The sequence below is a fragment of the Phocoena sinus genome, chromosome 9 (genome assembly GCF_008692025.1).
Source record: "Phocoena sinus isolate mPhoSin1 chromosome 9, mPhoSin1.pri, whole genome shotgun sequence".
In the NCBI taxonomy this organism is placed as follows: Eukaryota; Metazoa; Chordata; class Mammalia; order Artiodactyla; family Phocoenidae; genus Phocoena; species Phocoena sinus.
This window is the reverse complement of record NC_045771.1, coordinates 91,563,338-91,586,865: the sequence shown is the minus strand read 5'-3', so window position 1 is coordinate 91,586,865 and position 23,528 is coordinate 91,563,338. Positions and strand designations below refer to the sequence as shown.

At 40.2% G+C, this 23,528-nt stretch overlaps 1 protein-coding gene across 1 annotated transcript in view; it reads left to right on the top strand.

Annotated features, from left to right (window-relative positions):
• The window catches only part of NRCAM (neuronal cell adhesion molecule), a 333,422-nt gene that overhangs the window by 236,860 nt on the left and 73,034 nt on the right, over positions 1-23,528 (top strand). Inside the window, 6 exon segments of the mRNA XM_032643696.1 lie at positions 2,064-2,267; positions 7,331-7,436; positions 9,326-9,522; positions 17,423-17,550; positions 22,226-22,418; positions 22,938-22,994. Of these exon segments, the coding sequence (XP_032499587.1) occupies positions 2,159-2,267; positions 7,331-7,436; positions 9,326-9,522; positions 17,423-17,550; positions 22,226-22,418; positions 22,938-22,994 (790 nt within the window). The 5' untranslated portion in view covers positions 2,064-2,158.

The window sequence follows — 23,528 nt, the reverse complement described above, 5'->3', positions numbered from 1 at the left end:
TTCAACCAAAAAAAAATCATGAGAGACCTAAGTAAATTCGATTAAATGGTATAGATCTGCTTTGCACGCACAGAAAGACGGTCTGGTTTATATTTTGGTTAGAAATGGTTGGGCGAGCTTTTTTACCGGCCTCTCGATGTTTAATGCTCATGATTGTTTATATATTATAATATGGGAAGACAAATTTCCTGGATCTTAAATGAAACCACACAGTATGGATGTTTCATTCACAAAATAATATTTATATATGTATAATGTCTGTGTTTAGAATATTTTTTTGTATTTGTTTAGCAAGAAATGTCCAACTATAATTATAATCCGGTTCAAATCAGAGCTCAGCTGCTAGCAAAACACATGTTGTCAGCATTGTTTCATTTTTCTTTTATACATTTAAGGTCTCTTCCATACACAGACATGATATGCCAACTGATTTGACCATATTGACAAGAGTTTGGTTTTTAAACCAAGTAGTATAAATATAAACATAGCCACAGGCAGACTGTGGTCAGAGTGCCTATCTGAATACAACCTCACCTTTCCCCTTTCCCCCCTTCACTTTTTTTCTACCAATATTTATTTACTCCCTACCACGTGCCAGGCACGGTGATGAGCTCTGGGGACACAATGGGGAACAGGAAAGATGTTGTCCCTACCCTTCGAGGCTTTCAGTTCAGTGGGAAAGATGGACATTTTAAAAATACACGATTACACCAGTAATTAAGCCGTAAGAACAATCTTAGTTTATAATAATGACACCCCTACCTTCGCAAGAGAGCCATTGGTCACTGACACTTCTCTTTATTGATGAGAAGGTGTGATTAAACCCGTCATTCCAGGTAGAGGTCTGTTGTAGGACAGAGGTCTGTATTCTGTGTGCTCATGTTCTCTTGGTACTTTCATGTGCAAGGCGTACTATCTTAGGTGATAGGAGAGGAATACAAAGATGGGAGAGGCTCAACCTTTGCCTGAAGGAGTAGGAGAGAGAGTATGCATACCCCAAAAAAAGTCTATCACTGTATCTACCTGTATACTATATGTGATGAATAAAACGTAATTTCAGAGATTCTCAGAGAGTGAAATGCCTTCTAGTTTGAGTGATCAGCTCATGTTGGATTGGCCAAAAAGTTCGTTCAGGTTTTTCCATAAGATGTTACAAACGAACTTTTTGGCCAACCCAATAAACGCTCTATAAAGAAACCCATTGGACATTGTTGAGGAAATAGGGTGGAGAGGGCATTCCAGGTAAAAGGAATAGAATAAACCGAGGCAAGAAGTCAGGACAATTCAAAGCGTACTGAAGGATTGACCCAAGAAAGCAAAGCAGGATCAGACAATCAGGCAAAAAAGAATACTTACATGACAATAGAGGGAAATGAGGTTGGTAGGATAAATTGAGACCAGGTCATTCAAGTTTTTGTATTACTTATTTAAGGATCTATTGAACTTTAATTGGGTAGGTCCCATGGGGCTACTCCCAGTATTTAACCAAAGACCCTTAGGAGAAATAATCAACACTGTTTAGGAGGGTGACTGCAGTGAGGAAGACCTGGAACTCAGAGCCCAGGCATAGCTGTTGCCACGGTCTAGGTAGGAGATGGAGAAGGCCAGAATTCTTGGTGGTTCAACCGGTAAATCAGTGTTTGGGGTTTGAAGCAAATTGGCAACCATGCCCTGAACTTTCCCAGCGGTAATCTCTAGAAAGGAGAAGCCATTAGGCCTCCCCTTCAAAGGCACACCTTCTAACCGATTTATAAGCCAAGTTTTCCTGATCTATTAGGAACATGGTAGCCTCTAGTATAAAGCAGATATTTAAAACGGGAAAACCAGAAGGGTGGCAAAGTTGACAGATTTTGCTTGACATCCCTACAAATATTTCTGACCTAATTTTAGCTGATTTATGAATAAATGAGTCTCTCAGTCTTCAGAGTGAAATATTTAAAAGTTAGAGTTCCATTTAGAGTTCATGTATAATACAGAACTGATTTTCTGTGCTGCCAACTTCCTCTCTTCATTTCCTCCTTTTTTCAAAAGTGCACTATAATTCTTCTCCTATCCTTTTTCAGTTTCCTGCATGAGACTTATTTAAACGTTGCACACACATCTTTTGTGAAAGAAGAAAAGGAAATTCAGCTCGTGGGGCTCAGCGGGAGTTCAGCTAATGCAGCTTAAAATAATGATGCCGAAAAAGAAGCACTTATCTGCAGGCAGAGCACCCCTGATACTCTTCCTGTGCCAGATGATTAGTGCCCTGGAAGTCCCTCTTGATCGTAAGTATTAACGTTGGAAAGCTCTTAGGCCCGGGAGCCAGACCTTCCCCGGCATTTACCATCCCTCTGAACCGTGTGGATGGAGGAGATGTCCGTGTGATCCTGAAAAGTGAAATCAAAACTAATCTGGCTTTTACCTTCAGCACCCTGTGTCTATAAAGAATCAGACCCTAGAAATGGCCATTGAATTGCAGACATATTGTCCCTTCCCTGTCATTATCTTTCCCTCCCCTCAGGTGCTTTTGGTGTACCATGGAGGGGCTGACCAGAGAAGGAGTGAATTGTGAGCTACCCTGATCCTCCTAGCAGGCAACTCTTTATAGAAGCAGTCCCGCAAGAAAACTATAGGAATCGCTTTAAAATGATCACAGAGACCCCCCCACACACCCCGTTTATCCTGTCCCCACATCTCCACCTTCTTTCTTCATATGCTGAGGGTGACAAGATCATCTCTCAGCCAACCCCACGCCCCTCTGTATCCCCAAACTACCCACGGCTCGTTTCTCCGCATTCAGACAAGGCAAAAATTCACCTTTGAGTTTTGGATCTTAAATATGAGTTAGAGCTAGGAAATATATCTTATCGAAAGCCTAGTGAGAGGTCTTTGTTTTTAAAATGGTGATAAAAAACCCAGATGTCAATGTTGAGAATGAAACAAGTCTTTGGCAAAATTACTATTTAAAATGGAGCAAGTAACAGCTACTATAGGAGCCCACCCTTTCCTGAATAAAGTACTGTATATACTGCACTCTCCCTGGGCTGGGTGGCCTGTTTGTAAGAAATAAAGATAATGCTAGGAGCCAACGGGTCACTTTTCCTGCAACGGAAAGCAGAATTTGAAATCTGGACGATTACTGTACTTCAGAATTGGTTTATTCTTCATCCCTAATCAGGGTGACCTCTTTAAATCCATTAGCTTCTTGAATAGAACATCTGTTTGGCGAGCTTTCCAAGGTACAAGGAAGGTACACTTTCCCCGGGGGCGATTCTATTGTTGGGATGTCAGTTTGTTTTTTTTTTTTTTTTTTTTGCCAATGAGGGAGACAATTAAGTGTCCAGTGGGGAGACAATTAAGAAGAGATGTGATTGGCCCCATACTTTGTTGACTCCCTTTTCTGTGCATCTTTAGTCTAAAGTGTAAGAAAATGCAACATTCTCCTTCTTTTCAAAGATATTCATTCAGTGACCTTAATTTCAGTTAAAAAAAAAAAAGAGAGATATGACTGGTTAAGCCCATTGGAGTTGGAATGCCTAAGTAAGCATTTGCCCTAATGGATGTGTAGAAGAAAGAGCATTTGAGAGAAATGCTTTTGTTCTCTCTTCTGTTAAATATGTTTCCCCTTTAATCTGACTGCTCAGTCTTACAATCAGAGGGAAAACAGGTCACCTATGGCTAACTCAATTATCGCTGCTAATGGAGAACAGCAGAACCATGATGAAAGAAAAGTCACAGGCAACCCAGGTGCTCCTGCATTAACCTTTGCAAGTGGTAATGACAGGCAGCACAGCAGAATCATGTGAACTGCATGCTAATGTCATTTCTTCCCTGCCCCTCTTCCTTATCCCCCCTTTCCATGAGCCGATCCTCTGGGGTGGGTAACTAGCAAACCTGGGTGGACTGAGGAATTCTGAAGCAGAAACATGCTAACAGTCCTGAAAAGTGCAATTACCTACTTGGCGATTAACCGTAGAAATCTAAAAAACCTCAGATCAGTGTTGGATTTGGCTTGGATGGAGTGCTGTCATTGTAGCAATGTCCCATTGTTAGGTATTTTCACCATGTGCATAGTGATGTCTGGGGTAATAGGATCAGACACAACACAGTATGTGACAACTCAGATTAATTGTAGATTTCAGCTGTTTTTTCAAATTGAATGTATTACTTTTCCAGCACAACACGTAGGGAATGGAATTAGCCATTCCTATTCCTGGCAGAATCATTTTTGGCCTACAGCATCCCTTTTGTTCTTCCATATATGGATGTAGAAAGGTCTGCTTCAGGAATAAACAAAACCTTTAATGGGAGTCTCTTTCTCTTGCTACTTCACAAACCTCCGCCTTTGCTCTACTGGTTTTTTAGGTCAAATAAAATAGGCAAATGCCCTTTTATCTTCAGGGTGCTAACGTTCTTATTACTAACACCTGGTTTTCTTTAATCCTGTTTGCCCACTCACCTGCTGATATTGCTGGGGAAAAAGCAAAACTTCTTGAAGACTGTAAGTGTCTTTCCGTCATTACCAGGCAGTGTGAAAATTTGACTGTGTCTTTGTTTTTGAATGAATGCTGTGAATTAAAACGCACGATTTTGTTTTCGTGACTAACGTCTTTTTAAGCGGTGTGGTGTTTACTGTGGCTAATCATTGCATTTAAATTCCAAGAAGCAGGTTTAATCTATTCCTTGCATGAATTCTGAAGACTCAGTATTACTGTCTTTCTTTTACCAGTATTCTGGGCTACTAACTTCTGAGCTTTGTGCACATCTGATGTAACTCAGTGAAGAAATTCGCAAAATTTGAAGAGAATGTCTGGTTCTAAACGCTGTTAAAGGCTTGCTGGAATAAAAAACATGTCTTTGGGTATATATAGGAGGTGGGTGCATGAAAATGCTTCACCCGAGTTCGCTGTCAAACTTCTTCAACCTGTAGACTGGGTAGACTGGTGTTTCTAAGTGTCATCAGTATAATGGCCTAGAGAATTTGAGAATTGTTTTGATGTGTGCAAAAGACAGCACCCCCATTCACAATCATCTCTGAGTGCGTGCTCTAATCTATAACTGCTGCCTCTGACAGTAGGGCAACGTCTGTCATCTACCTAAAAAAGTCGTTCTCAGGCATTTGAAAAATTCTTTGATATTAGATTAGCCAGGAAAATTATATAAAACCACCTTTTCCCCTTACTACTTCAAAGCCCTTGTTAGTTGCCAGTTGACCTAAGCACGCTTCAAAGAGGTACATCTAGGTGGTAAACTCTTAGCAGTTATGCGTGGCAACTAAGCCAGCTCTGTTACAGACACATGAATAGAAGTTCTGGGTCTGCAACCATTACCCTTGCACCTCTGTCACTTACAGAAAAGCACAAAGAATTGGACTGAGTCACTCCTAAAAATCCCCCTACGCCCACCAGTCCCTGAGTGGGAAATTCTAGGCTTCTTTCCATCATCCCAAACTCTCTACTCCCAAAGCCTGAAGGATCACTCCAGAGTGAAGCTGGTCTAATTAAAAATGTTTATAGCTAACATCACTGAACCATTATAGGACTGGAATGTACTAAGAATTTTACACAAATTATTTTATTTAATTTTCCCAGCAACCCCAAGAGGTAGATACTACTTTTAAACCCTGTTTTTCCTCTATGGAAACGAGGGCTTACAGAAGTTAAGAAACGTGCTTGAAGTCTCACAGCTGGTAAGAAATAGACTCGTTCTTAACCGCTAGCCCAAACTGTTAACCAGCTTTGGTAACTGCCGGCTAGAAGAATGAGTGTCCTGTGAACAGTGCTAGAGGCTGGGAAGAGCAGCTGGCTAAGGAGGACGAGGAAGGGATGGATCTTGCTAAAGGAGTTGAAATTGACGCTGTGCAGTATCCCGCAGTAAATAGGTGCACAATAAATGATGGCAGTTATGAGTTTCATTTTTTATCTGTATTTTAGGTGTTATTTGGATGTTTAGTAAGAGACGTCTGGTGAACAGCCCCGAGACTGCAGACAAAGCAAGAGGAGAGATCCATGTTTACAGATTTATAAGGCATTGAACATGGAAATGATCAATTTAGGCCTGGCAACAAATCACCACAGGAAAGAAAGACAAAAGCTGAGGACGATTATTAAGCTTTGGGAAATACTTGATTGACAGGTGGAAGAAGTTTCACAAAGGAAGCACAGAGCATAGGTGGAGAGGAAAGGGACGATCCAGAATATGAAAAATGATCCAGATAAGTCTGTACATGTTAAAGATGTCCTGTACATTGTAAGATGTTTAGCAGCATCCCTGGCCTCTACCCAACAGATGCCAGGACCACCCCCATCCCAGTGGTGACAACCAAAATGGACTCTGGATGTGGCCAGATGTCCCCCAAGGGCTGGGGACAAATGGCCCCTGGTTGAGAACCACTGGTCTGTGTAAACAGCTCTCCTTCGAGTTGTGCAAGGCAGTGGCTTCCACCAGGAGAGTTCGCTTCTCTCCTGTGCTTTGTGCCTTCCTAGTCGAGCTATTTTGCTGCTCTGAGCAACAAAAGAAGTTGAAATGGATGATTTCTCCAGTCCCTTCCTGTTCTACACTCTGTGATTCTGATTTCACAAGAAGGAAGACGTGGTAATCTTAGAGTGACCTGAACATCAAATGTCCACGTACCAGCTTTTTTCAGATTCAGTTGCTCCAGATCAGAACAGTTTCTCCCTACAATTTGATAATCAACGATCAGATAACACTTTGAAGAGTGAAATGAGAATATTGTTTCCTAAAACAGAGAGCTTCCCAATTCAATTTCTCTTCTAAAGAAGTTTGTTTTATCTTTGCTCCTAGTAGCCACCTACCTCCTGGCTCTAATAAGACATGTCAAGTCTCTAATTTTAACCATCTTTTTCACGTTAGCTTCTCAAATATATTCGTTACCAATGTATTAATTTACACGAGCCCAGTAATGAACTACAAGTCAGTAACTCTTTCCCAAGAAAGATGCAAATTTACCTCATAACTTAAATTTCATTGAAAGGCATCATTTGAATCAAAGCTATCAGAGAAATTTCTCATTGTTACATCAGAAATGAAACTATCTTAATATAAGCTTATATTGGTAATTATTTTCCCATACTTTCAGAGTGGGGAAATGGGCTTTATGAGCACATACAAAGTTACCAAAAGGGAGTTATGCCTTGACTCCAAAATTTTAGGAGTCTTTTAGCTAGCTGAAAATCTGCTGAGGGGGTGTGTCACCACAGTGGAAATTACTAAAAACATTTGGAGCATATGTAGTCTAGGGTAAGTGATTTTGATATAGAAAAAAGTGATTGCTATTATGATATTAAATGATTTATTTCTTTACATTGTTCTTCTTTCTACCATTAAGTGGTACAACCTCCAACCATTACTCAACAGTCTCCAAAAGATTACATTATTGACCCACGGGAGAATATTGTAATCCAGTGTGAGGCCAAAGGGAAACCTCCTCCAAGGTGGGTGTGCTTTGTGCTGTTATAATACTGATAATAAGCATTGATAACTCATGTTGAAGTTAATTTCAGGTCCTGCATATTATTAAAGTATCATTTGTAGGTTCATTGTTTTGTCTCTCTGCTTAATTAAATTCTGTTGGTTCTTCTTAAAAACCCAGGTGGTTGCATTTCCATACTGATACCTTTCTGTGATATGCTAAAAAATTGTGGGAAGATGTGGAAAGAGCCTTCTGACGGCTTTCTGACATGGGCAAATTCCTTCTCTATGGGCCTCAGTTTACAGATAAATGTAAAATAAAGAAGTTGAACTTGACAACTTCGAAGATCTCTCCTAGCTCTCTACAAGTCTATAAAATAGCCCCGAGTGGTTTTCCAAACATGGCAGTGTTCAGCACTCAGGATTCTCCATATGCACCTTGGCATGCACACTGTACAGCCTTTTAGAGTTGGGGGAGACATTAGACATTATCTGGTCCAACCAGTGTATCTTATAGATGGGGAACTGATGCCCAGTAATGCTAGGTTAACCTATCCAAGGTCCCACAGCTCCTTAGTGGGTGATCCGTAGTATATGGAAATTGTGGAGAGTTAGATCATTATTTTTGAGAGATAATGTGTATTTTTTTAAGTTATAAAGAAGGGAAATTTTCTCAATATTTTATTGCCAAGTTTGTCTATGACGAGCCTTATTAATCTATCACAGACTGGCACCGGAGAAAAAAATTACCAAAGTATACCAAAAACTTCCATCCAAGGATGGCTTCAAAACAATCTCTTCTGTCATATTATTAGAAACCCTTGAGCACTCAGGCCCTAATGTGATGTCCTTTGATGACACCCCTTTTAGTTTAACATTTAATTAGTACCTCCTGTAACTGTTAGGCAGGAGTTCTCCATCTCAGCTCTGTTGATATTTTGGGCTGGGCAACTTTTTTGCTGTGGAGACAAGAGCTCTCCTGTGCATTGTGGGATACTTTGCAGCATCCCTGGCCTCTACCTACAATAAGCCAGCAGCAGCCAACACCCCTGTCCCCTACCCCAGGAGTTGTGACAACTCCTGCTATAAGGATAAGCAGTGGGAAGGGAAATCCAGGAGGGCTTGGAAATCATGGGAAAGTTTAGAGATTCATGCTTTTGTTAAGAGCATGGCCATTGTTGATTTGTGACCAGTTATCAAGTATTTGATTACTTGGGCACTGGGACTTTTATATAAGGCAGTCTTTTACATAAATAAAACTGAAAAAGAAGACTTTCAGTTGACGATTTGAAATACTTCCTAAGAAATTTACAAAAATTATCTCTAGAATTAAAAATTCTCAAAATATATTTGATATACAATGATCACTTTTAATAACCGACACTTAAAACACCATTGAACTCATGTTGCCTCTCCTCCCAACTCATACTTTGCATTTTGGTAACTTGACACTGGTCTGATCACTTTTAAACACACACATATGTTAGTACTTGTGAAGGCCTTTCTTCTTACACTTCAGCCCAGAGCAAATCTTTATAGGCAGGTTATCAATTCTATGAACAATGGAGTTTACAATTAAAATGCTAATAAAGCTCTAAGAGAGTGTGCCTCGGAGACCTACTTCCTATGTTTTCTTTGAAAGATGACAGGCAGTTTGTATGCATGATTTCTTTATTGAGTTAGATTTTGGTGAGTTCTAATGAAGACATGTACCTTGGTATGTATGGCTGGCACTTTTTTCTAAGTCATAATTCAATGAAACATTTTAGGTGTGGAGCCTATTGTTGTTTTACTGAATACTAAAATCTAATCGTTATTTAGAAATCCATAAAATTGCTAGGAATTTGTTAGAGAGGAAATAATCCTGTTTTTCTGGGCTGTAAACAAGCTTAATCCTTTATGCGTTGGGCAGTTTCTCCTGGACCCGAAATGGGACTCATTTCGACATAGATAAAGACCCTCTTGTCACCATGAAGTCTGGCTCGGGAACCCTCACAGTCAACATCATGAGCGAGGGGAAAGCAGAGACCTATGAAGGAGTTTATCAGTGTACAGCCAGGAATGAACGCGGGGCTGCAATTTCTAATAACATTGTCATCCGTCCATCCAGTAAGTCGGACCTGTTCACCAAACAGGACCCTTTTTAAAGTATAGCTCCAACCCCAGCATCTGTTACACCATCTGAATGCCATTACAAGAAAGCAATGGCATTGATTCCAATACTCTGAAAATCATCACCCCTTTCCACTTGACCTCAATTCCTCAGCGTAATGCTTTGCCAATCCAATGTGTCTTTTGTACAAGTCCAGAATAAAACACCAGGGGTAAGAAAAGTGTATTTTTCCTCAAATTGATCTAATCATTAATTTCTCATGAATCTTATATTTAAGCATACTCCGAACAGCCAGATGGAAATAAATTAGGTATGAAATGGGTAATTGAGGTCTAAGTGTTATTTCTTTAAATGTTTTTTTAATTGAAGTATGGTTGATATACAATATTATAAAAGTTACAGGTGTACAATTTTTAAATGTTATACTCCATTCATAGATATTGTAAAATATTGGCTATATCCCCCATGTTGTACAATATATCCCTGTAGCTTATTATTTTTTAACATCTTTATTGGAGTATAATTGCTTTACAATGGTGTGTTAGTTTCTGCTTTGTAACAAACTGAATCAACTATACATATACATATATCCCCATATCTCCTCCCTCTTGCGTGTCCGTCCCACCCTCCTTATCCCACCCCTCTAGGTGGTGACAAAGCACCGAGCTGATCTCCCTGTGCTATGCGACTGCTTCCCACTAGCTGTCTATTTTACATTTGGTAGTGTATATATGTCCGTATATACACTACCACTCTCTCACTTCATCCCAGCTTACCCTTCCCCCTCCCCGTGTCCTCAAGTCCATTCTCTAGTAGGTCTGCATCTCTATTCCCATCTTGCCCCTAGGTTCTTCATGACCTTTTTTTTTTTTTTTTTAGATTCCATATATATGTGTCAGCATACGGTATTTGTTTTTCTCTTTCTGACTTACTTCACTCTGTAGGACAGACTCTAGGTCCATCCACCTCACTACAAATAACTCAATTTCATTTCCATTTATGACTGAGTAATATTCCATTGTATATATGTGCCACATCTTCTTTACCCATTCATCTGTCGATGGACACTTAGGTTGCTTCCGTGTCCTGGCTATTGTAAATAGTGCTGCACTGAACGTTATGGTACATGACTCTTTTTGAATTATGGTTTTCTCAGGGTATATACCCCATAGTGGGATTGCTGGGTCATATGGTAGTTCTATTTTTAGTTTTTTAAGGAACCCCAATACCGTTCTCCATAGTGGCTGTATCAATTTACATTCCCACCAACAGTGCAAGAGGGTTCCCTTTTCTGCATACCCTCTCCAGCATTTGTTGTTTGTAGATATTTTGATGATACCCATTCTGACTGGTGTAAGGTGATACCTCATTATAGTTTTGATTTACATATCTCTAATGATTAGTGATGTTGAGCATCCTTTCATGTGTTTGTTGGCAATCTGTTTATCTTCTTTGGAGAAATGTCTACTTAGGTCTTCTGGCCATTTTTTTAAAATTTATTTATTATTTACTTATTATTTATTTTTGGCTGTGTTGGGTCTTCGTTTCTGTGCGAGGGCTTTCTCCAGTTGCGGCGAGCGGGGACCACTCCTCATCGCGATGCGCGGGCCTCTCACTATCGCGGCCTCTCTTGTTGCGGAGCACAGGCTCCAGATGCACAGGCTCAGTAGTTGTGGCTCACGGGCCCAGTTGCTCCGCGGCATGTGGTATCTTCCGAGACCAGGGCTCCAACCCGTGTCCCCCTGCATTGGCAGGCAGATTCTCAACCACTGCGCCACCAGGGAAGCCCTTCTGGCCGTTTTTTGGATTGGGTTGTTTGTTTTTTTAATACGGAGCTGCATAAATTTTGGAGATTAATCCTTTGTCAGTTGCTTCATTTGCAAATATTTTCTCCCATTCTGAGGGTTGTCTTTTCATCTTGTTTATGATTTCCTTTGCTGTGCAAAAGCTTTTAAGTTTCATTAGGTCCCATTTGTTTCTTTTTGTTTTTATTTCCATTTCTCTAGGAGGTGGGTCAAAAAGGATCTTGCTGTGATTTATGTCATAGAGTGTTCTGCCTATGTTTTCCTCTAAGAGTTTGATAGTGTCCGGCCTTACATTTAGGTCTGTAATCCATTTTGATTTTATTTTTATTTATGGTGTTAGGGAGTGTTCTAATTTCATTCTTTTACATGTAGCTGTACAGTTTTCCAGGACCACTTATTGAAGAGGCTGTCTTTTCTCCATTGTATAGTCTTGCCTCCTTTATCAAAAATGAGGTGACCATATGTCCATGGCTTTATCTCTGGGCTTTGTATCCTGTTCCATTGATCTATATTTCTGTTTTTGTGCCAGTACCATACTGTTTGGATTACTGTAGCTTTGTAGTATAGTCTGAAATCAGGTAGCCTGATTCCACCAGCTCCATTTTTCTTTCTCAAATTGCTTTGGCTATTCGGGGTCTTTCCATACAAATTGTGAGATTTTTTTTTTTTTGTTCTAGTTCTGTGGAAAATGCCATTGGTAGTTTGATAGGGATTGCACTGAATCTGTAGATTGCTTTGGGTAGTAGAGTCATTTTCATAATATTGATTCTTCCAATCCAAGGACATGGTCTATCTCTCCATCTGTTTGTGTCATCTTTGATTTCTTTCATCAGTGTCTTATAGTTTTCTGAGTATAGGTCTTTTACCTCCTTAGGTAGGTTTATTCCTAGGTATTTTATTCTTTTTGTTGCAGTGGTAAATGGGAGTGTTTCCTTAATTTCTCTTTCAGATTTTTCATCATTAGTGTGTAGGAATGCAAGAGATTTCTGTATGTTAACTTCGTATCCAGCTACTTTACCAAATTCATTGATTAGCTCTAGTAGTTTTCTGGTAGCCTCTTTAGAATTCTCTGTGTATAGAATCATGTCATCTACAAACAGTGACAGCTTTACTTCTTTTCTGATTTGGATTCCTTTTATTTCTTTTTCTTCTCTGATTGTTGTGGCTAAAAGTTCCAAAACGTTGAATAATAGTGGTGAGAGCGGACAAAATTGTCTTGTTCCTGATCTTAGAGGAAATGGTTTCAGTTTTTCATCATTGAGAATGATGCTGGCTGTGGGTTTGTCGTATATGGCCTTTATTATGTTGAGGTAAGTTCCCTCTATGCCTACTTACTGGAGGGTTTTTTATCATACACGGGTGATGAAATTTGTCAAAAGCTTTTTCTGCATCTATTGAGATGATCATATGGGTTTTCTCCTTCAATTTGTTAATATGGTTTATTACATTGATTTGCATATATTGAAGAATCCTTGCATTCCTGGGATAAACTCCACTTGACCATGGTGTATGATCCTTTTAATGTGCTGTTGGATTCTGTTTGCTAGTATTTTGTTGAGGATCTTTGCATCTATGTTCATCAGTGATATTGGCCTTTAGTTTTCTTTTTTTGTAGTTTCTTTTCTGGCTTTGGTATCAGGGTGATGGTGGCCTCGTAGAATGAGTTTGGGAGTGTTCCTCCCTCTGCTATATTTTGGAGGAGTTTGAGAAGGATAGGTGTTAGCTCTTCTCTAAATGTTTGATAGTATTCGCCTGTGAAGCCATCTGGTCCTGGGCTTTTGTTTGTTAGAAGATTTTTAATCACAGTGTCAATTTCAGTGCGTGTGATTCGTCTGTTTATATTTTCTGTTTCTTCCTGGTTCAGTCCTGGAAGGTTGTGCTTTTCTAAGAATTTGTCCATTTCTTCCAGGTTGTCCATTTTATTGGCATAGAGTTGTTTATAGTAATCTCTCATGATCCTTTGTATTTCTACAGTGTCAGTTGTTACTTCTCCTTTTTCATTTCTAATTCTATTGATTTGAGTCTTCTCCCTTTTTTTCTTGATGAGTCTGGCTAATGGTTTATCAATTTTGTTTATCTTCTCAAACAACCAGCTTTTAGTTTTATTGATCTTTGCTATCATTTCCTTCATTTCTTTTTCATTTATTTCTGATCTGACCTTTACGATTTCTTTCCTTCTGCTAACTTTGGGGTATTTTTTGTTCTTCTTTCTCTAATTGCTTTAGGTGTAAGGTTAGGTTGTTTATTTGAGATGCTTCTTGTTTCTTGAGGTAGGATTGTATTGCTATAAACTTCCCTCTTAGAACTGCGTTTGCTGCATCCCATAGATTTTGGGTTGTCATGTTTTCATTGTCATTTGTTTCTGGGTATTTTTCGATTTCCTCTTTGATTTCTTCAGTGATCTCTTGGTTATTAAGCAGTGTATTGTTTAGCCTCCATGTGTTCGTATTTTTTACAGATTTTTTTTCCTGTAGTTGATATCTAGTCTCATAGCATTGTGGTCAAAAAAGGTAGTTGGTATGATTTCAATTTTCTTAAATTTACCAAGACTTGATTTGTGACTTAAGATATGATCTATCCTGGAGAATGTTCCATGACCACTTGAGAAGAAAGTGCATTCTGTTGCTTTTGGATGGAATGTCCTATAAATATCCATTAAGTCCATCTTGTTTAATGTAATCATTTAAAGCTTGTGTTTCCTTCTTTATTTTCATTTTGGATGATCTGTCTAAGGTGAAAGTGGGTTGTTAAAGTCCCCTACTATGATTGTATTACTGTCCATTTCCCCTTTTATGGCTGTTAGCATTTCCCTTATGTATTGAGGTGCTCCTTTGTTGGGTACATAAATATTTACAATTGTTGCATCTTCTTGGATTGATCCCATGATCATTATGTAGTGTCATTCTTTGTCTCTTGTAATAGTCTTTATTTTTAAGTCTAGTTTGTCTGATACAAGAATTGCTGCTCCAGCTTCCTTTTGATTTCCATTTGCCTGGAATATCTTTTTCATCCCCTCACTTTCAGTCTGTATGTGTCCCTAGGTCTGAAGTGGGTCTCTTGTAGACAGCATATATGTGGGTCTTGTTTTTGTATCCATTCAGCTAGTCTGTGTCTTTTGGTTGGAGCATTTAATCCATTTACATTTAAGGTAATTATCGATATGTATGTTCCTATTACCATTTTGTTAATTGTTTGGGGTTTGTTATTGTAGGTCTCTTCCTTCTCTCGTTTTTCCTGCCTAGAGAAGTTCCTTTAGCATTTGTTGTAAAGCTGGTTTGGTGGTGCTGAATTCTCTCAGCTTTGGCTTGTCTGTAAAGGTTTTAATTTCTCCATCGAATCTGAATGAGATCCTTGCTGGGTAGGGTAATCTTGGTTGTAGTTTTTTCCCTTCCATCACTTTAAATATGTCTTGCCACTCCCTTCTGGCTTAAAGAGTTTCTGCTGAAAGATCAGCTGTTAACCTTATCGGCTTCCCTTGTATGTTATTAGTTGTTTTTCCCTTGCTGCTTTTAATATTTTTTCTTTGTATTTAATTTTTGAGAGTTTGATTAACATGTGCCTTGGCGTGTTTCTTCTTGGATTTATCCTGTATGGGACTCTGCACTTCCTAGACTTGAATGGCTATTTCCTTTCCCATATTAGGGAAGTTTTCAACTTTAATCTCTTCAAATATTTTCTCAGTCCCTTTCCTTTTTCTCTTCTTCTTCTTGGACCCCTATAATTCGAATGTTGCTGGGTTTAATGTTGTCCCAGAGGTCTCTAAGACTGTCCTCAATTCTTATCATTCTTTTCTCTTTATTTTGCTCTGCAGTGGTTATTTCCACTATTTTATCTTGCAGGTCACTTATCCGTTCTTCTGCCTCAGTTTTTCTGCTATTGAACCCATCTAGAGAATTTTTAATTTCATTTATTGTGTTGTTCATCATTGTTTGTTGCTCTTTAGTTTTTGTAGGTCCTCGTTAAACATTTCTTGTATTTTCTCTATTCTGTTTCCAAGATTTGGATCATCTTTACTGTCATTACTCTGAATTCTTTTTCAGGTTGACTGCCTATTTCCTCTTCATTTGTTTGGTCTGGTTGGTTTCTATCTTGCTTCTTCACCTGCTGTGTGTTTCTGTCTTCTCATTTTGCTTAACTTAGTGTATTTGGGGTCTCCTTTTCACGGGCTGCAGGTTCGTAGTTCCTGTTGTTTTTGGTGTCTGCCCCCAGTGGCTAAGGTTGGTTCAGTGGGTTGTGTGGGCTTCCTGGTGGAGGGGACTAGTGCCGGTGTTCTGGTGGATGAGGCTGGATATTGTCTTTCTGTCGGGCACGACTGCATCCAGTGGTGTGTTTTAGGGTGTCTGTGACCTTATGATTTTAGGCAGCCTCTCTCCTAATGGGTTGGGTTGTATTCCGGTCTTGCTAGTTGTTTGGCATAGGGTGTCCAGCACTGTAGCTTGCCAGTTGTTGAGTGAAGCTGGGTGTTGGTGTTGAGATGGAGAGCTCCGGGAGAGCTTTCGCCATTTGATATTACGTGGAGCCGGGAAGTCTCTGGTGGACTAATGTCCTGAACTCGGCTCTCCCACCTCAGAGGCACAGGCCTGACACCCTGCTGGAGCACCAAGATCCTGTCAGCCACACAGCTTCTCCGGAGCGTCTCTGAAGACCCAGTGGGCTCATGAGGCAGCTAGCGGCCCCTGCGATGTCCTCCACGAGGTCTCCCTTGTCTCCGGCATCTGCTGGACCCCGAAGTAAGGCGGTGACTAGAGAACGGGCAGACTGAGAGCCCCGCAGCTGGCTGGGCCTGGGTGACTGCACGGAGGCTGCCACAGGAGACAAGTGGGGGCCTGTGGGCATGTGTGGCCTGGGCCACCGCCAAGGTCTCCTACGGCAGCAACCGCGAGATGGATGGCACGGAAGCCACACTGGGGCCTATCCTTGTAGCTTATTTTATACATAAGAGTTTGTAGTTCGTAACTCCCTACCCCTATACTGCCCCTCCCCCTATCCCTCTCCCCACTGGTAACTACTGGTATCTGTGAGTCTGCTTCTTTTTTGTTATATTCACTAGTTTGTTGTATTTTTTAGATTCCACATATAAGTGATACCGTACAGTATTTGTCTTTCTCTGTACAGAGACTTATTTCACTTATCATATGCCCTCCAAGTCCATCCATGTTGCTGCAAATGGCAAAATTTCATTCTTTTTTATGGCTGGGTAATGTTTTCCATTGTATGTATGTACCACATCTTCTTTATCCATGCATCTGCCCGATGGACACTTAGGTTGTTGTTTCTATGTCTTGGCTATTGTAAATAATGCTGCTATGAACATTGGGATGCATGTATTTCTTTAAACATTTTTATTTCAAAATTTCACTGGAAATAGGGTGACCTCACTATCTTGATATTATTTTGGCTCTTTTTGCAATAGTCAGTACCCACATGCTCTCAACAACCCAAGAGCATGTATTTAAAGAACAGCAACCATTTGAAGTTCTTGTCATTTTTTAAAACGTTTATTATGTGTATAATATGTGTGCATTATAGAATAAATCAATTACAAATGAACAAAAAAGAAAGTTCAGAATTACTCACAAATCCTTTCATTCAAGGAAATTACTATTCTTTCTATTTTTACCTAGGCAGATACGTATGTACATGTCGAAAACAAGCTCATCCTGAAAGACTATTTTATAACCGTTTCTGCCTTATCTAGATATCATGTATATTTTATATTAATCTTATAAATAAGTATACAATGTCTAACACTGTATGATATTCAAAGGTGTACACGTACAGTTGTTTGTTTAACAAATCTTTTGCCATAGAAATGTTTTTCATTCTTTCATGAAGGGCACGCTTGTAGAAAAATTAGTTTGTATCTTCTTAAGGATTTATTTAATATAAATTCTTAGACATGGAATTGCTGACTCAGATTTATACTACTAATGTCATTTTTTAACACTGTATTAAAAATTTTTTTTGTCGTTAATGTATATAAAATTTCGAGTTACTATTTCTCCAAAAGTTTGGTTTATATTTCTTTCTAGTGCTCTTTTTATTTTCCAAATGCAAAAATAACTTAGAAGTTATTGTTTTATTTCATTAGGGTCACCGTTGTGGACCAAAGAAAAACTTGAACGAATAACACTTAGAAATGGCCAGTCTTTGGTACTGCCCTGCAGACCCCCAGTTGGGTTACCACCACCTATAATATTCTGGATGGATAAACTGTAAGTTTTAAAAATAAGAACTTTCTTTCTTCAAGAGTCTTATGATTATTGGCTGTCCCCAATCAATTATTACCTCTTGTGATTCATAAGATGTTTATAAAATGTCTTAGAGATTCTCAGGAAAATAAATCACATATCCTTTCATTCAGTCACTTTATTTTATTGAGCACCTACTGTTGTACCAGGCACCTCTCTAAATAAACCAAAACAAAGGTCCTGCTGTCACTGAATTTATATTCTATGCAATGGGAATAAAAGCGGGGAGAGAAGGAAAGCAGAGAATAAATGCATTTAGAAATATGTGTCAGTTGGCAGTAAGTGCATGTGAAGAAAAATAAGCAGAGTTTTGAGCAGAAACTTACAGGAGTGGAAAGAGAAGCAGGCCTTAAATATCTGGGGTGGAAAGAGAAAAACAGTTTAAGCCCCAAGGGCAGGAGCATCCCTGGCGTGTGGTAAAATCAGCAGGGCGGCCAGTGTGCTTCGGGCTGACTGACCCAAGGGCGACAGTGAGAGAAAAGGTCAAGAAAGTCCCAGGAGCTCCGGGGTGAAGGGCTTTGGCTTTTGCTTTCAGTGAAGTAGGGAGACATTGAAGGAGTGGCTTCACCTGAATCAAAAACAAATAGTAAGAACCTCACTTTGGTTCATGTGTGGAGAACAGAGAGGAACGAAAGGGAGAGAAGGGCGTTTCTGTTAGGAGCCCAGTGCTGTGATCTGGGCAAGAGTTGACGGGGACCTTGGACTTTGGGTAGTGGCAGTCAAGTAAGTAAGAAATGGTCAGATTCCAGGGACTTCCCTGGTGGTCCAGTGGTTAAGATTGCACGCTTCCAACGCAGGGGGCGTGAGTTTGACCTCTGGTCAGGGAACTAAGATCCCACTTGCCACGAGGCCGAAAAAAAAAAAAGAAAGGAAGGAAGGGAGGCCAGGGAGGGAGGAAGGAAGAAATGGTCAGATTCCAGATATAATTTGAAGGTAGATCCTCCAGGATTTATTGGGGTCAGGGTGGAGGCATGAGAGAGAGGAATCAAAGGGTAACCCCAAAGTCTAATCAAAGGATAACCCCAAAGTCTGAGACTGAACAACTAGTAAAATGGAATGGCCATTTCCTGAAACACCAGAAGCCCCATCAAGGGAAGGAAATCAAGCTGTTCAGGATGTGTTATGTCTCTTCTTTTCAGTTTCGTTCTTTTATCCCCAACAACAGCTAATTTTCTTTTAATTTAATTTTTTTACTTTATATTGGGGTACAGTTGATTCACAGTGCTGTGTTAGTTTCAGGTGTACAGCAAAGTGAATCAGTTATACACATACATATATCCATTCTTTTTCAGATTCTTTTCCCAATATAGGTCATTACAGAGTATTGAGCACAGTTCCCTGCACCATTACAGTAGATGCTTATTGATTATCTATTTTATATATAGTAGTAACAACAGCTAATATTGATTGGGCATTTACTAAGTGCCTGTCCCTTTGCTAAAGACTTTACGTAAGTTATCTCATCCATTTTCTACAGCAGTCCCAGGAAGCATCTCGGATGACTCTTACCACTTTTTTTTTTTTTTTTTTTTTTTGCGGTACGCGGGCCTCTCACTGTTGCGGCCTCTCCCGTTGTGGAGCACAGGCTCTGGAAGCGCAGGCTCAGCGGCCATGGCTCACGGGCCCAGCCGCTCCGCGGCATGTGGGATCTTCCCGGACCGGGGCACGAACTCGTGTCCCCTGCATTGGCAGGTGGACTCTCAACCACTGTGCCACCAGGGAAGCCTAGACTCTTACCACTTTTTAGATGAGGAAACCGAGGCACAGAGAATTGAAGTCATTCATTAGGCAGTTTAACATCTGTTCACCCCATCCCTGTCCTTAGGGAATTGTTTGTTGCTCTGCTCTCCCATCCTTCCACACCTCCCCTTAGCATGTTACGTTGGAGACCAGGAACCAGGGTTTGGGATGTGAGAGGCTTGTGACGCATCCTTGTGGAGGTTCTGCCGGGAGACTAGGAACCAGGGTTTGGGATGAGAGGCTTGTGAGGCATCCTTGTGGAGGTTCTGCCGGGAGACTAGGAACCAGGGTTTGGGATGTGAGAGGCTTGTGAGGCATCCTTGTGGAGGTCTCCAGCAGGAATCAGAGCTACAGCTACATGAATCCAAGGAAGATTCAGGGCTCTTGCTGACAATGTGTGAATGTTAGTGCTGTAGAGATGCTCTGTAGAGCCAGGGACTGGAGGGGAGGACGAAGGGAGGGAGTGCAGGTGGTGAAGAGCAAAGCCTGGGGACTGAGACCAGGAGCCTCCAGGGGCCAGGAAGTTAGGGAGCAAAGGAAAGTAGATGAGAAGAAGCAGTCACTTAGGTAAGAAGAAAACAAAAAGAGAGGGTGTCCCCGGGACGAGGGGAAGAAAAAGTGTCAGGAAGACAGAATATCAGCCGGTTCAAATACTGCTGAGAGATCAATTTCCGATCTGAGTGAGAAATGAGTATTACATTTGGCAACACGGTGGTCACTGTTGACCTTGACAAGGGTCCTTTGGGTAGAATGGTGGGAATGGTTGCAAAATATGTGTAGGGAATACATTCTGTTCTCAGTGACATGACTTCCTTTGAAATCACCAGCTGTGCACATTACTGAAGATACAGTTCAGCTCTCACATTTCATTTCCAGTTTTGACTGTTCTGTATCAAAGCACTCAGAGAAAGTATCACAAAGAAATGGAAAATCAATATATAAATGAATAAATGGGCGAAGATATTTTTCCTATGATCACGTAACAGCTTTTACAGATTTTGAAAGAATAAGTAACAAATCAAATGGAAATGAGTGGGTTATGTGGTCGAGGATAACAGTATCCAAATGTACTGCCAAAATGAGACCCAGTATTTGGTTATTGGTTCTTACTCAGAATTGATGACTTTTCCACTTAATAGAGAGGCATATACATGTAGAGTCTCAGAATCATCTAAATATGTAACTTATCTTTTTCACATTGCGCTGCTGGCCATGTCATTTACATACATTTTAGGCTGTAGGCAAAGCATCTGGACCTTTCAAGTGAAATTTCATCTGGATATGAGAAAAAATTCAGATCTGTGTAGCATTCTTCTGGCAAGATGACCTTATCACGGTATTCCTATCTGCATACATTTTTGTCCCCAATGTAATGCCAAGGAGCTCCTTGGGCGAAGTGCCACCATCCTCATAAAATGGCATTCCCTTTCATTTGATCTCCCAACACCGGTCCATAATAAAATACAGCAGGAGAAATGGAAGAGAATAAATGTGTCCCTATCTGTAGCTCTTTGTATTCATGAAATAAATGTACATTATTTTTCGGAGTTATTTTTTAAAACAACCCTTTCCCTGGTTAATGGCTTCAAACCATGAATTTACAACCACCAACCAAACCCCCATCTTGACCTAGAACTTGACTAACATGGCTAACCAGCATCCTTTCAAGGTCTGGCTCCACATTTCCCTACCTTTTCCTGCCCAAGGGAGCGGCAGGCTTTTCCCCATGTTTTTGCATTTCATGACATTTTAGATAAGGCGCCTGCTGCTGTAGGAGCATATGTGCTTGACTCAGACTCGAGAAATCCTCTGGGAGCCATGACACCTGGCCCCAGGCAACTAGGAGGTACAATTTTTCCTGGTTCTCTCAATTCAGAGCTGAAGAGCTCTCCCAGTGAACTGAGTCAGATGCTTCCTGAGTCCTGCTAGCTAGCCAAGTGTCAGTTCACACATAGATCATTGGTCCCATCTCCCTGAGTTCCTCATCGCCTTAGAAAATCCCCCCTCCACGCCTGAGGCTAGACTGTTCCTTGGGCCTGAGGAGAAGTCAGTTGTTAAATGTGAAACTGGAAAGTCAGAATGCTGATGGTTATTCATTTCATTTTGGAGCTTCTGTGAGGGGCCAGGTGCATTTTTAGGGCTACAACAGTAGACAAAGCAGATGACGGTCTCCGTCCTTCTGGAACTTAAATTCTAGTGCGGGGAGGCGGGCTATAAGCCATATACACGACAGGTAAAGTACATTGTCTGTTAGAAGGTGATAGGTAACACAGAAAAGAAAAAGTAGAGGAGGTGAGGGAGGTTGGGTGTGGGGGGCCTCTGAGTGGCACGTCTGCAGCATTACACCCTGTTGTTAATTGCCTGTTTGCTGCCTGATTCTCCAGTTAAATCCCAAGCTCAGGGCAGGGAACCGGGTCCACCTGACACCTTGCCCAGGCCCTAGTTCATCACAGTTAGGTGCTGTCACAGTATAAGGTGTCTGTCTGTGTATGTACTGCAATAGATGCAACCCGTGTTAACACCCTTACAAGCTTCCGTAATGCACTTTCTGAGATACGTGTGTATCTGTGATTAACAATTAGGGATTAACTTAAACGTTAGGAAAAGTCATGCAAACTCTTCCTTTAAAACATTTTTTGGTTTCTGCTTGCTTCATGAAACCCTTCACTGGACAACTCTAATCTCACCTCTACCCCGACTCCAGAGAAATGAGGGTCTGGCAGGTACAATTGGAGTTTTAATACATGTGTCTTTTTTTTTTTTTTTTTTACAGTTATTTGCTTTTACTCAAAGATCTTTATAGAGAAAAAAAACATTCAAGTGAAGTTCACAGAACTAGTTATTAGTAGATACATTTATCTCACTAATTTGGCAAGTGGCTGCTTTGTGATGGAATGATCTAGATGTCTCTCCACCTTTCTCCAGCCTTTCAAAGACTTCCACAGAGTGAGAGAGTTTCCCAGGGTCTGAATGGAGACCTTTATTTTTCCAATGTGCTCCCAGAGGATACCCGGGAAGACTACATCTGTTACGCACGATTTAATCACACTCAAACCATACAGCAGAAGCAGCCTATTTCTGTGAAGGTGATTTCAGGTAAGAGTTCAGTTTCCAGAAACTCTCTTGCCACGATGTTTACAAATGTGTGCAAATGTATGAATTACTAAATCCTACTAGCTTTGAAGTAAACAGGTTCACTGATCAGGAAAGTACCTGTGAATAGTCGCTAAAGCGTTGGCATATGTATCAATATTATAAGGAGCTTGCCTACCTTAAATACTGTATTTTACAGTTTTTGCTGTCATACCATTACTGTTGCCATGGTAACTTCCTGAATCTCCTTAGTGTTCTGAGCACTTGTGAGTGCTTTATGCTCCACGATGCCTTTAATTGGGAGTCCTGCTGCTTCAGTTATATATTCACATGTTACTGGTTGGGGGGTGGCTGAGTGAATTAATGAAATAGTTCTATACAATGTAAAGCACTGTTTTTACTTGGTAGGGATGGTACTCGGTCAGCATAGGTATATATGTTTGCTTTTGTTGCCCAATACTTTTTTTTACAATCCCCTGCCCCCTACTTTTTGCATTCTTCATAATATTCTGTTTATTTCAGTGGATGAATTGAATGACACTATAGCTGCTAATTTGAGTGACACTGAGTTTTATGGTGGTGAGTTATGGTGATTGTAACTAATATGTCTCCTTCATTGTAGAATTTAGTTCACTAACTTCACCTCCATGGCTGTTTAACCTTATTTCTTTATGAAATTCCTAGTTCCATGCTTAATACCACTAAAATCAATGTATGTCTCATATGAAGTTTAGCTCTGAGCTTTCAAACATGTCACTAAAACGTGTTCCATGTTGTATGTATAATAATGAAAGTTACTATAACTGTTTTCATGTAAAGAACCATTCTACAAGATTTGGAAAAAAATCTTTCGTGTATGTTCAGAATTACATTTTTCATTTTTTTGTCTGGCTCATAAGCTTTTCTCATGAATTAAATAAGAGTTGGCAAGGTGCGTTAACCTGCTAAAATACTAACGTCAAAGTCTTAGTAAACTTTTTGCAATTAATATGAAGTGGATTTTGATAGTAAATCATCGTATTTCCATCTGTTTTCACATGACCTTATCAACGTCATATAATTAGCAATAGTATTTCTCTTAGTTTTGTTTAAAATCGAGTGACTGTCTTCAGT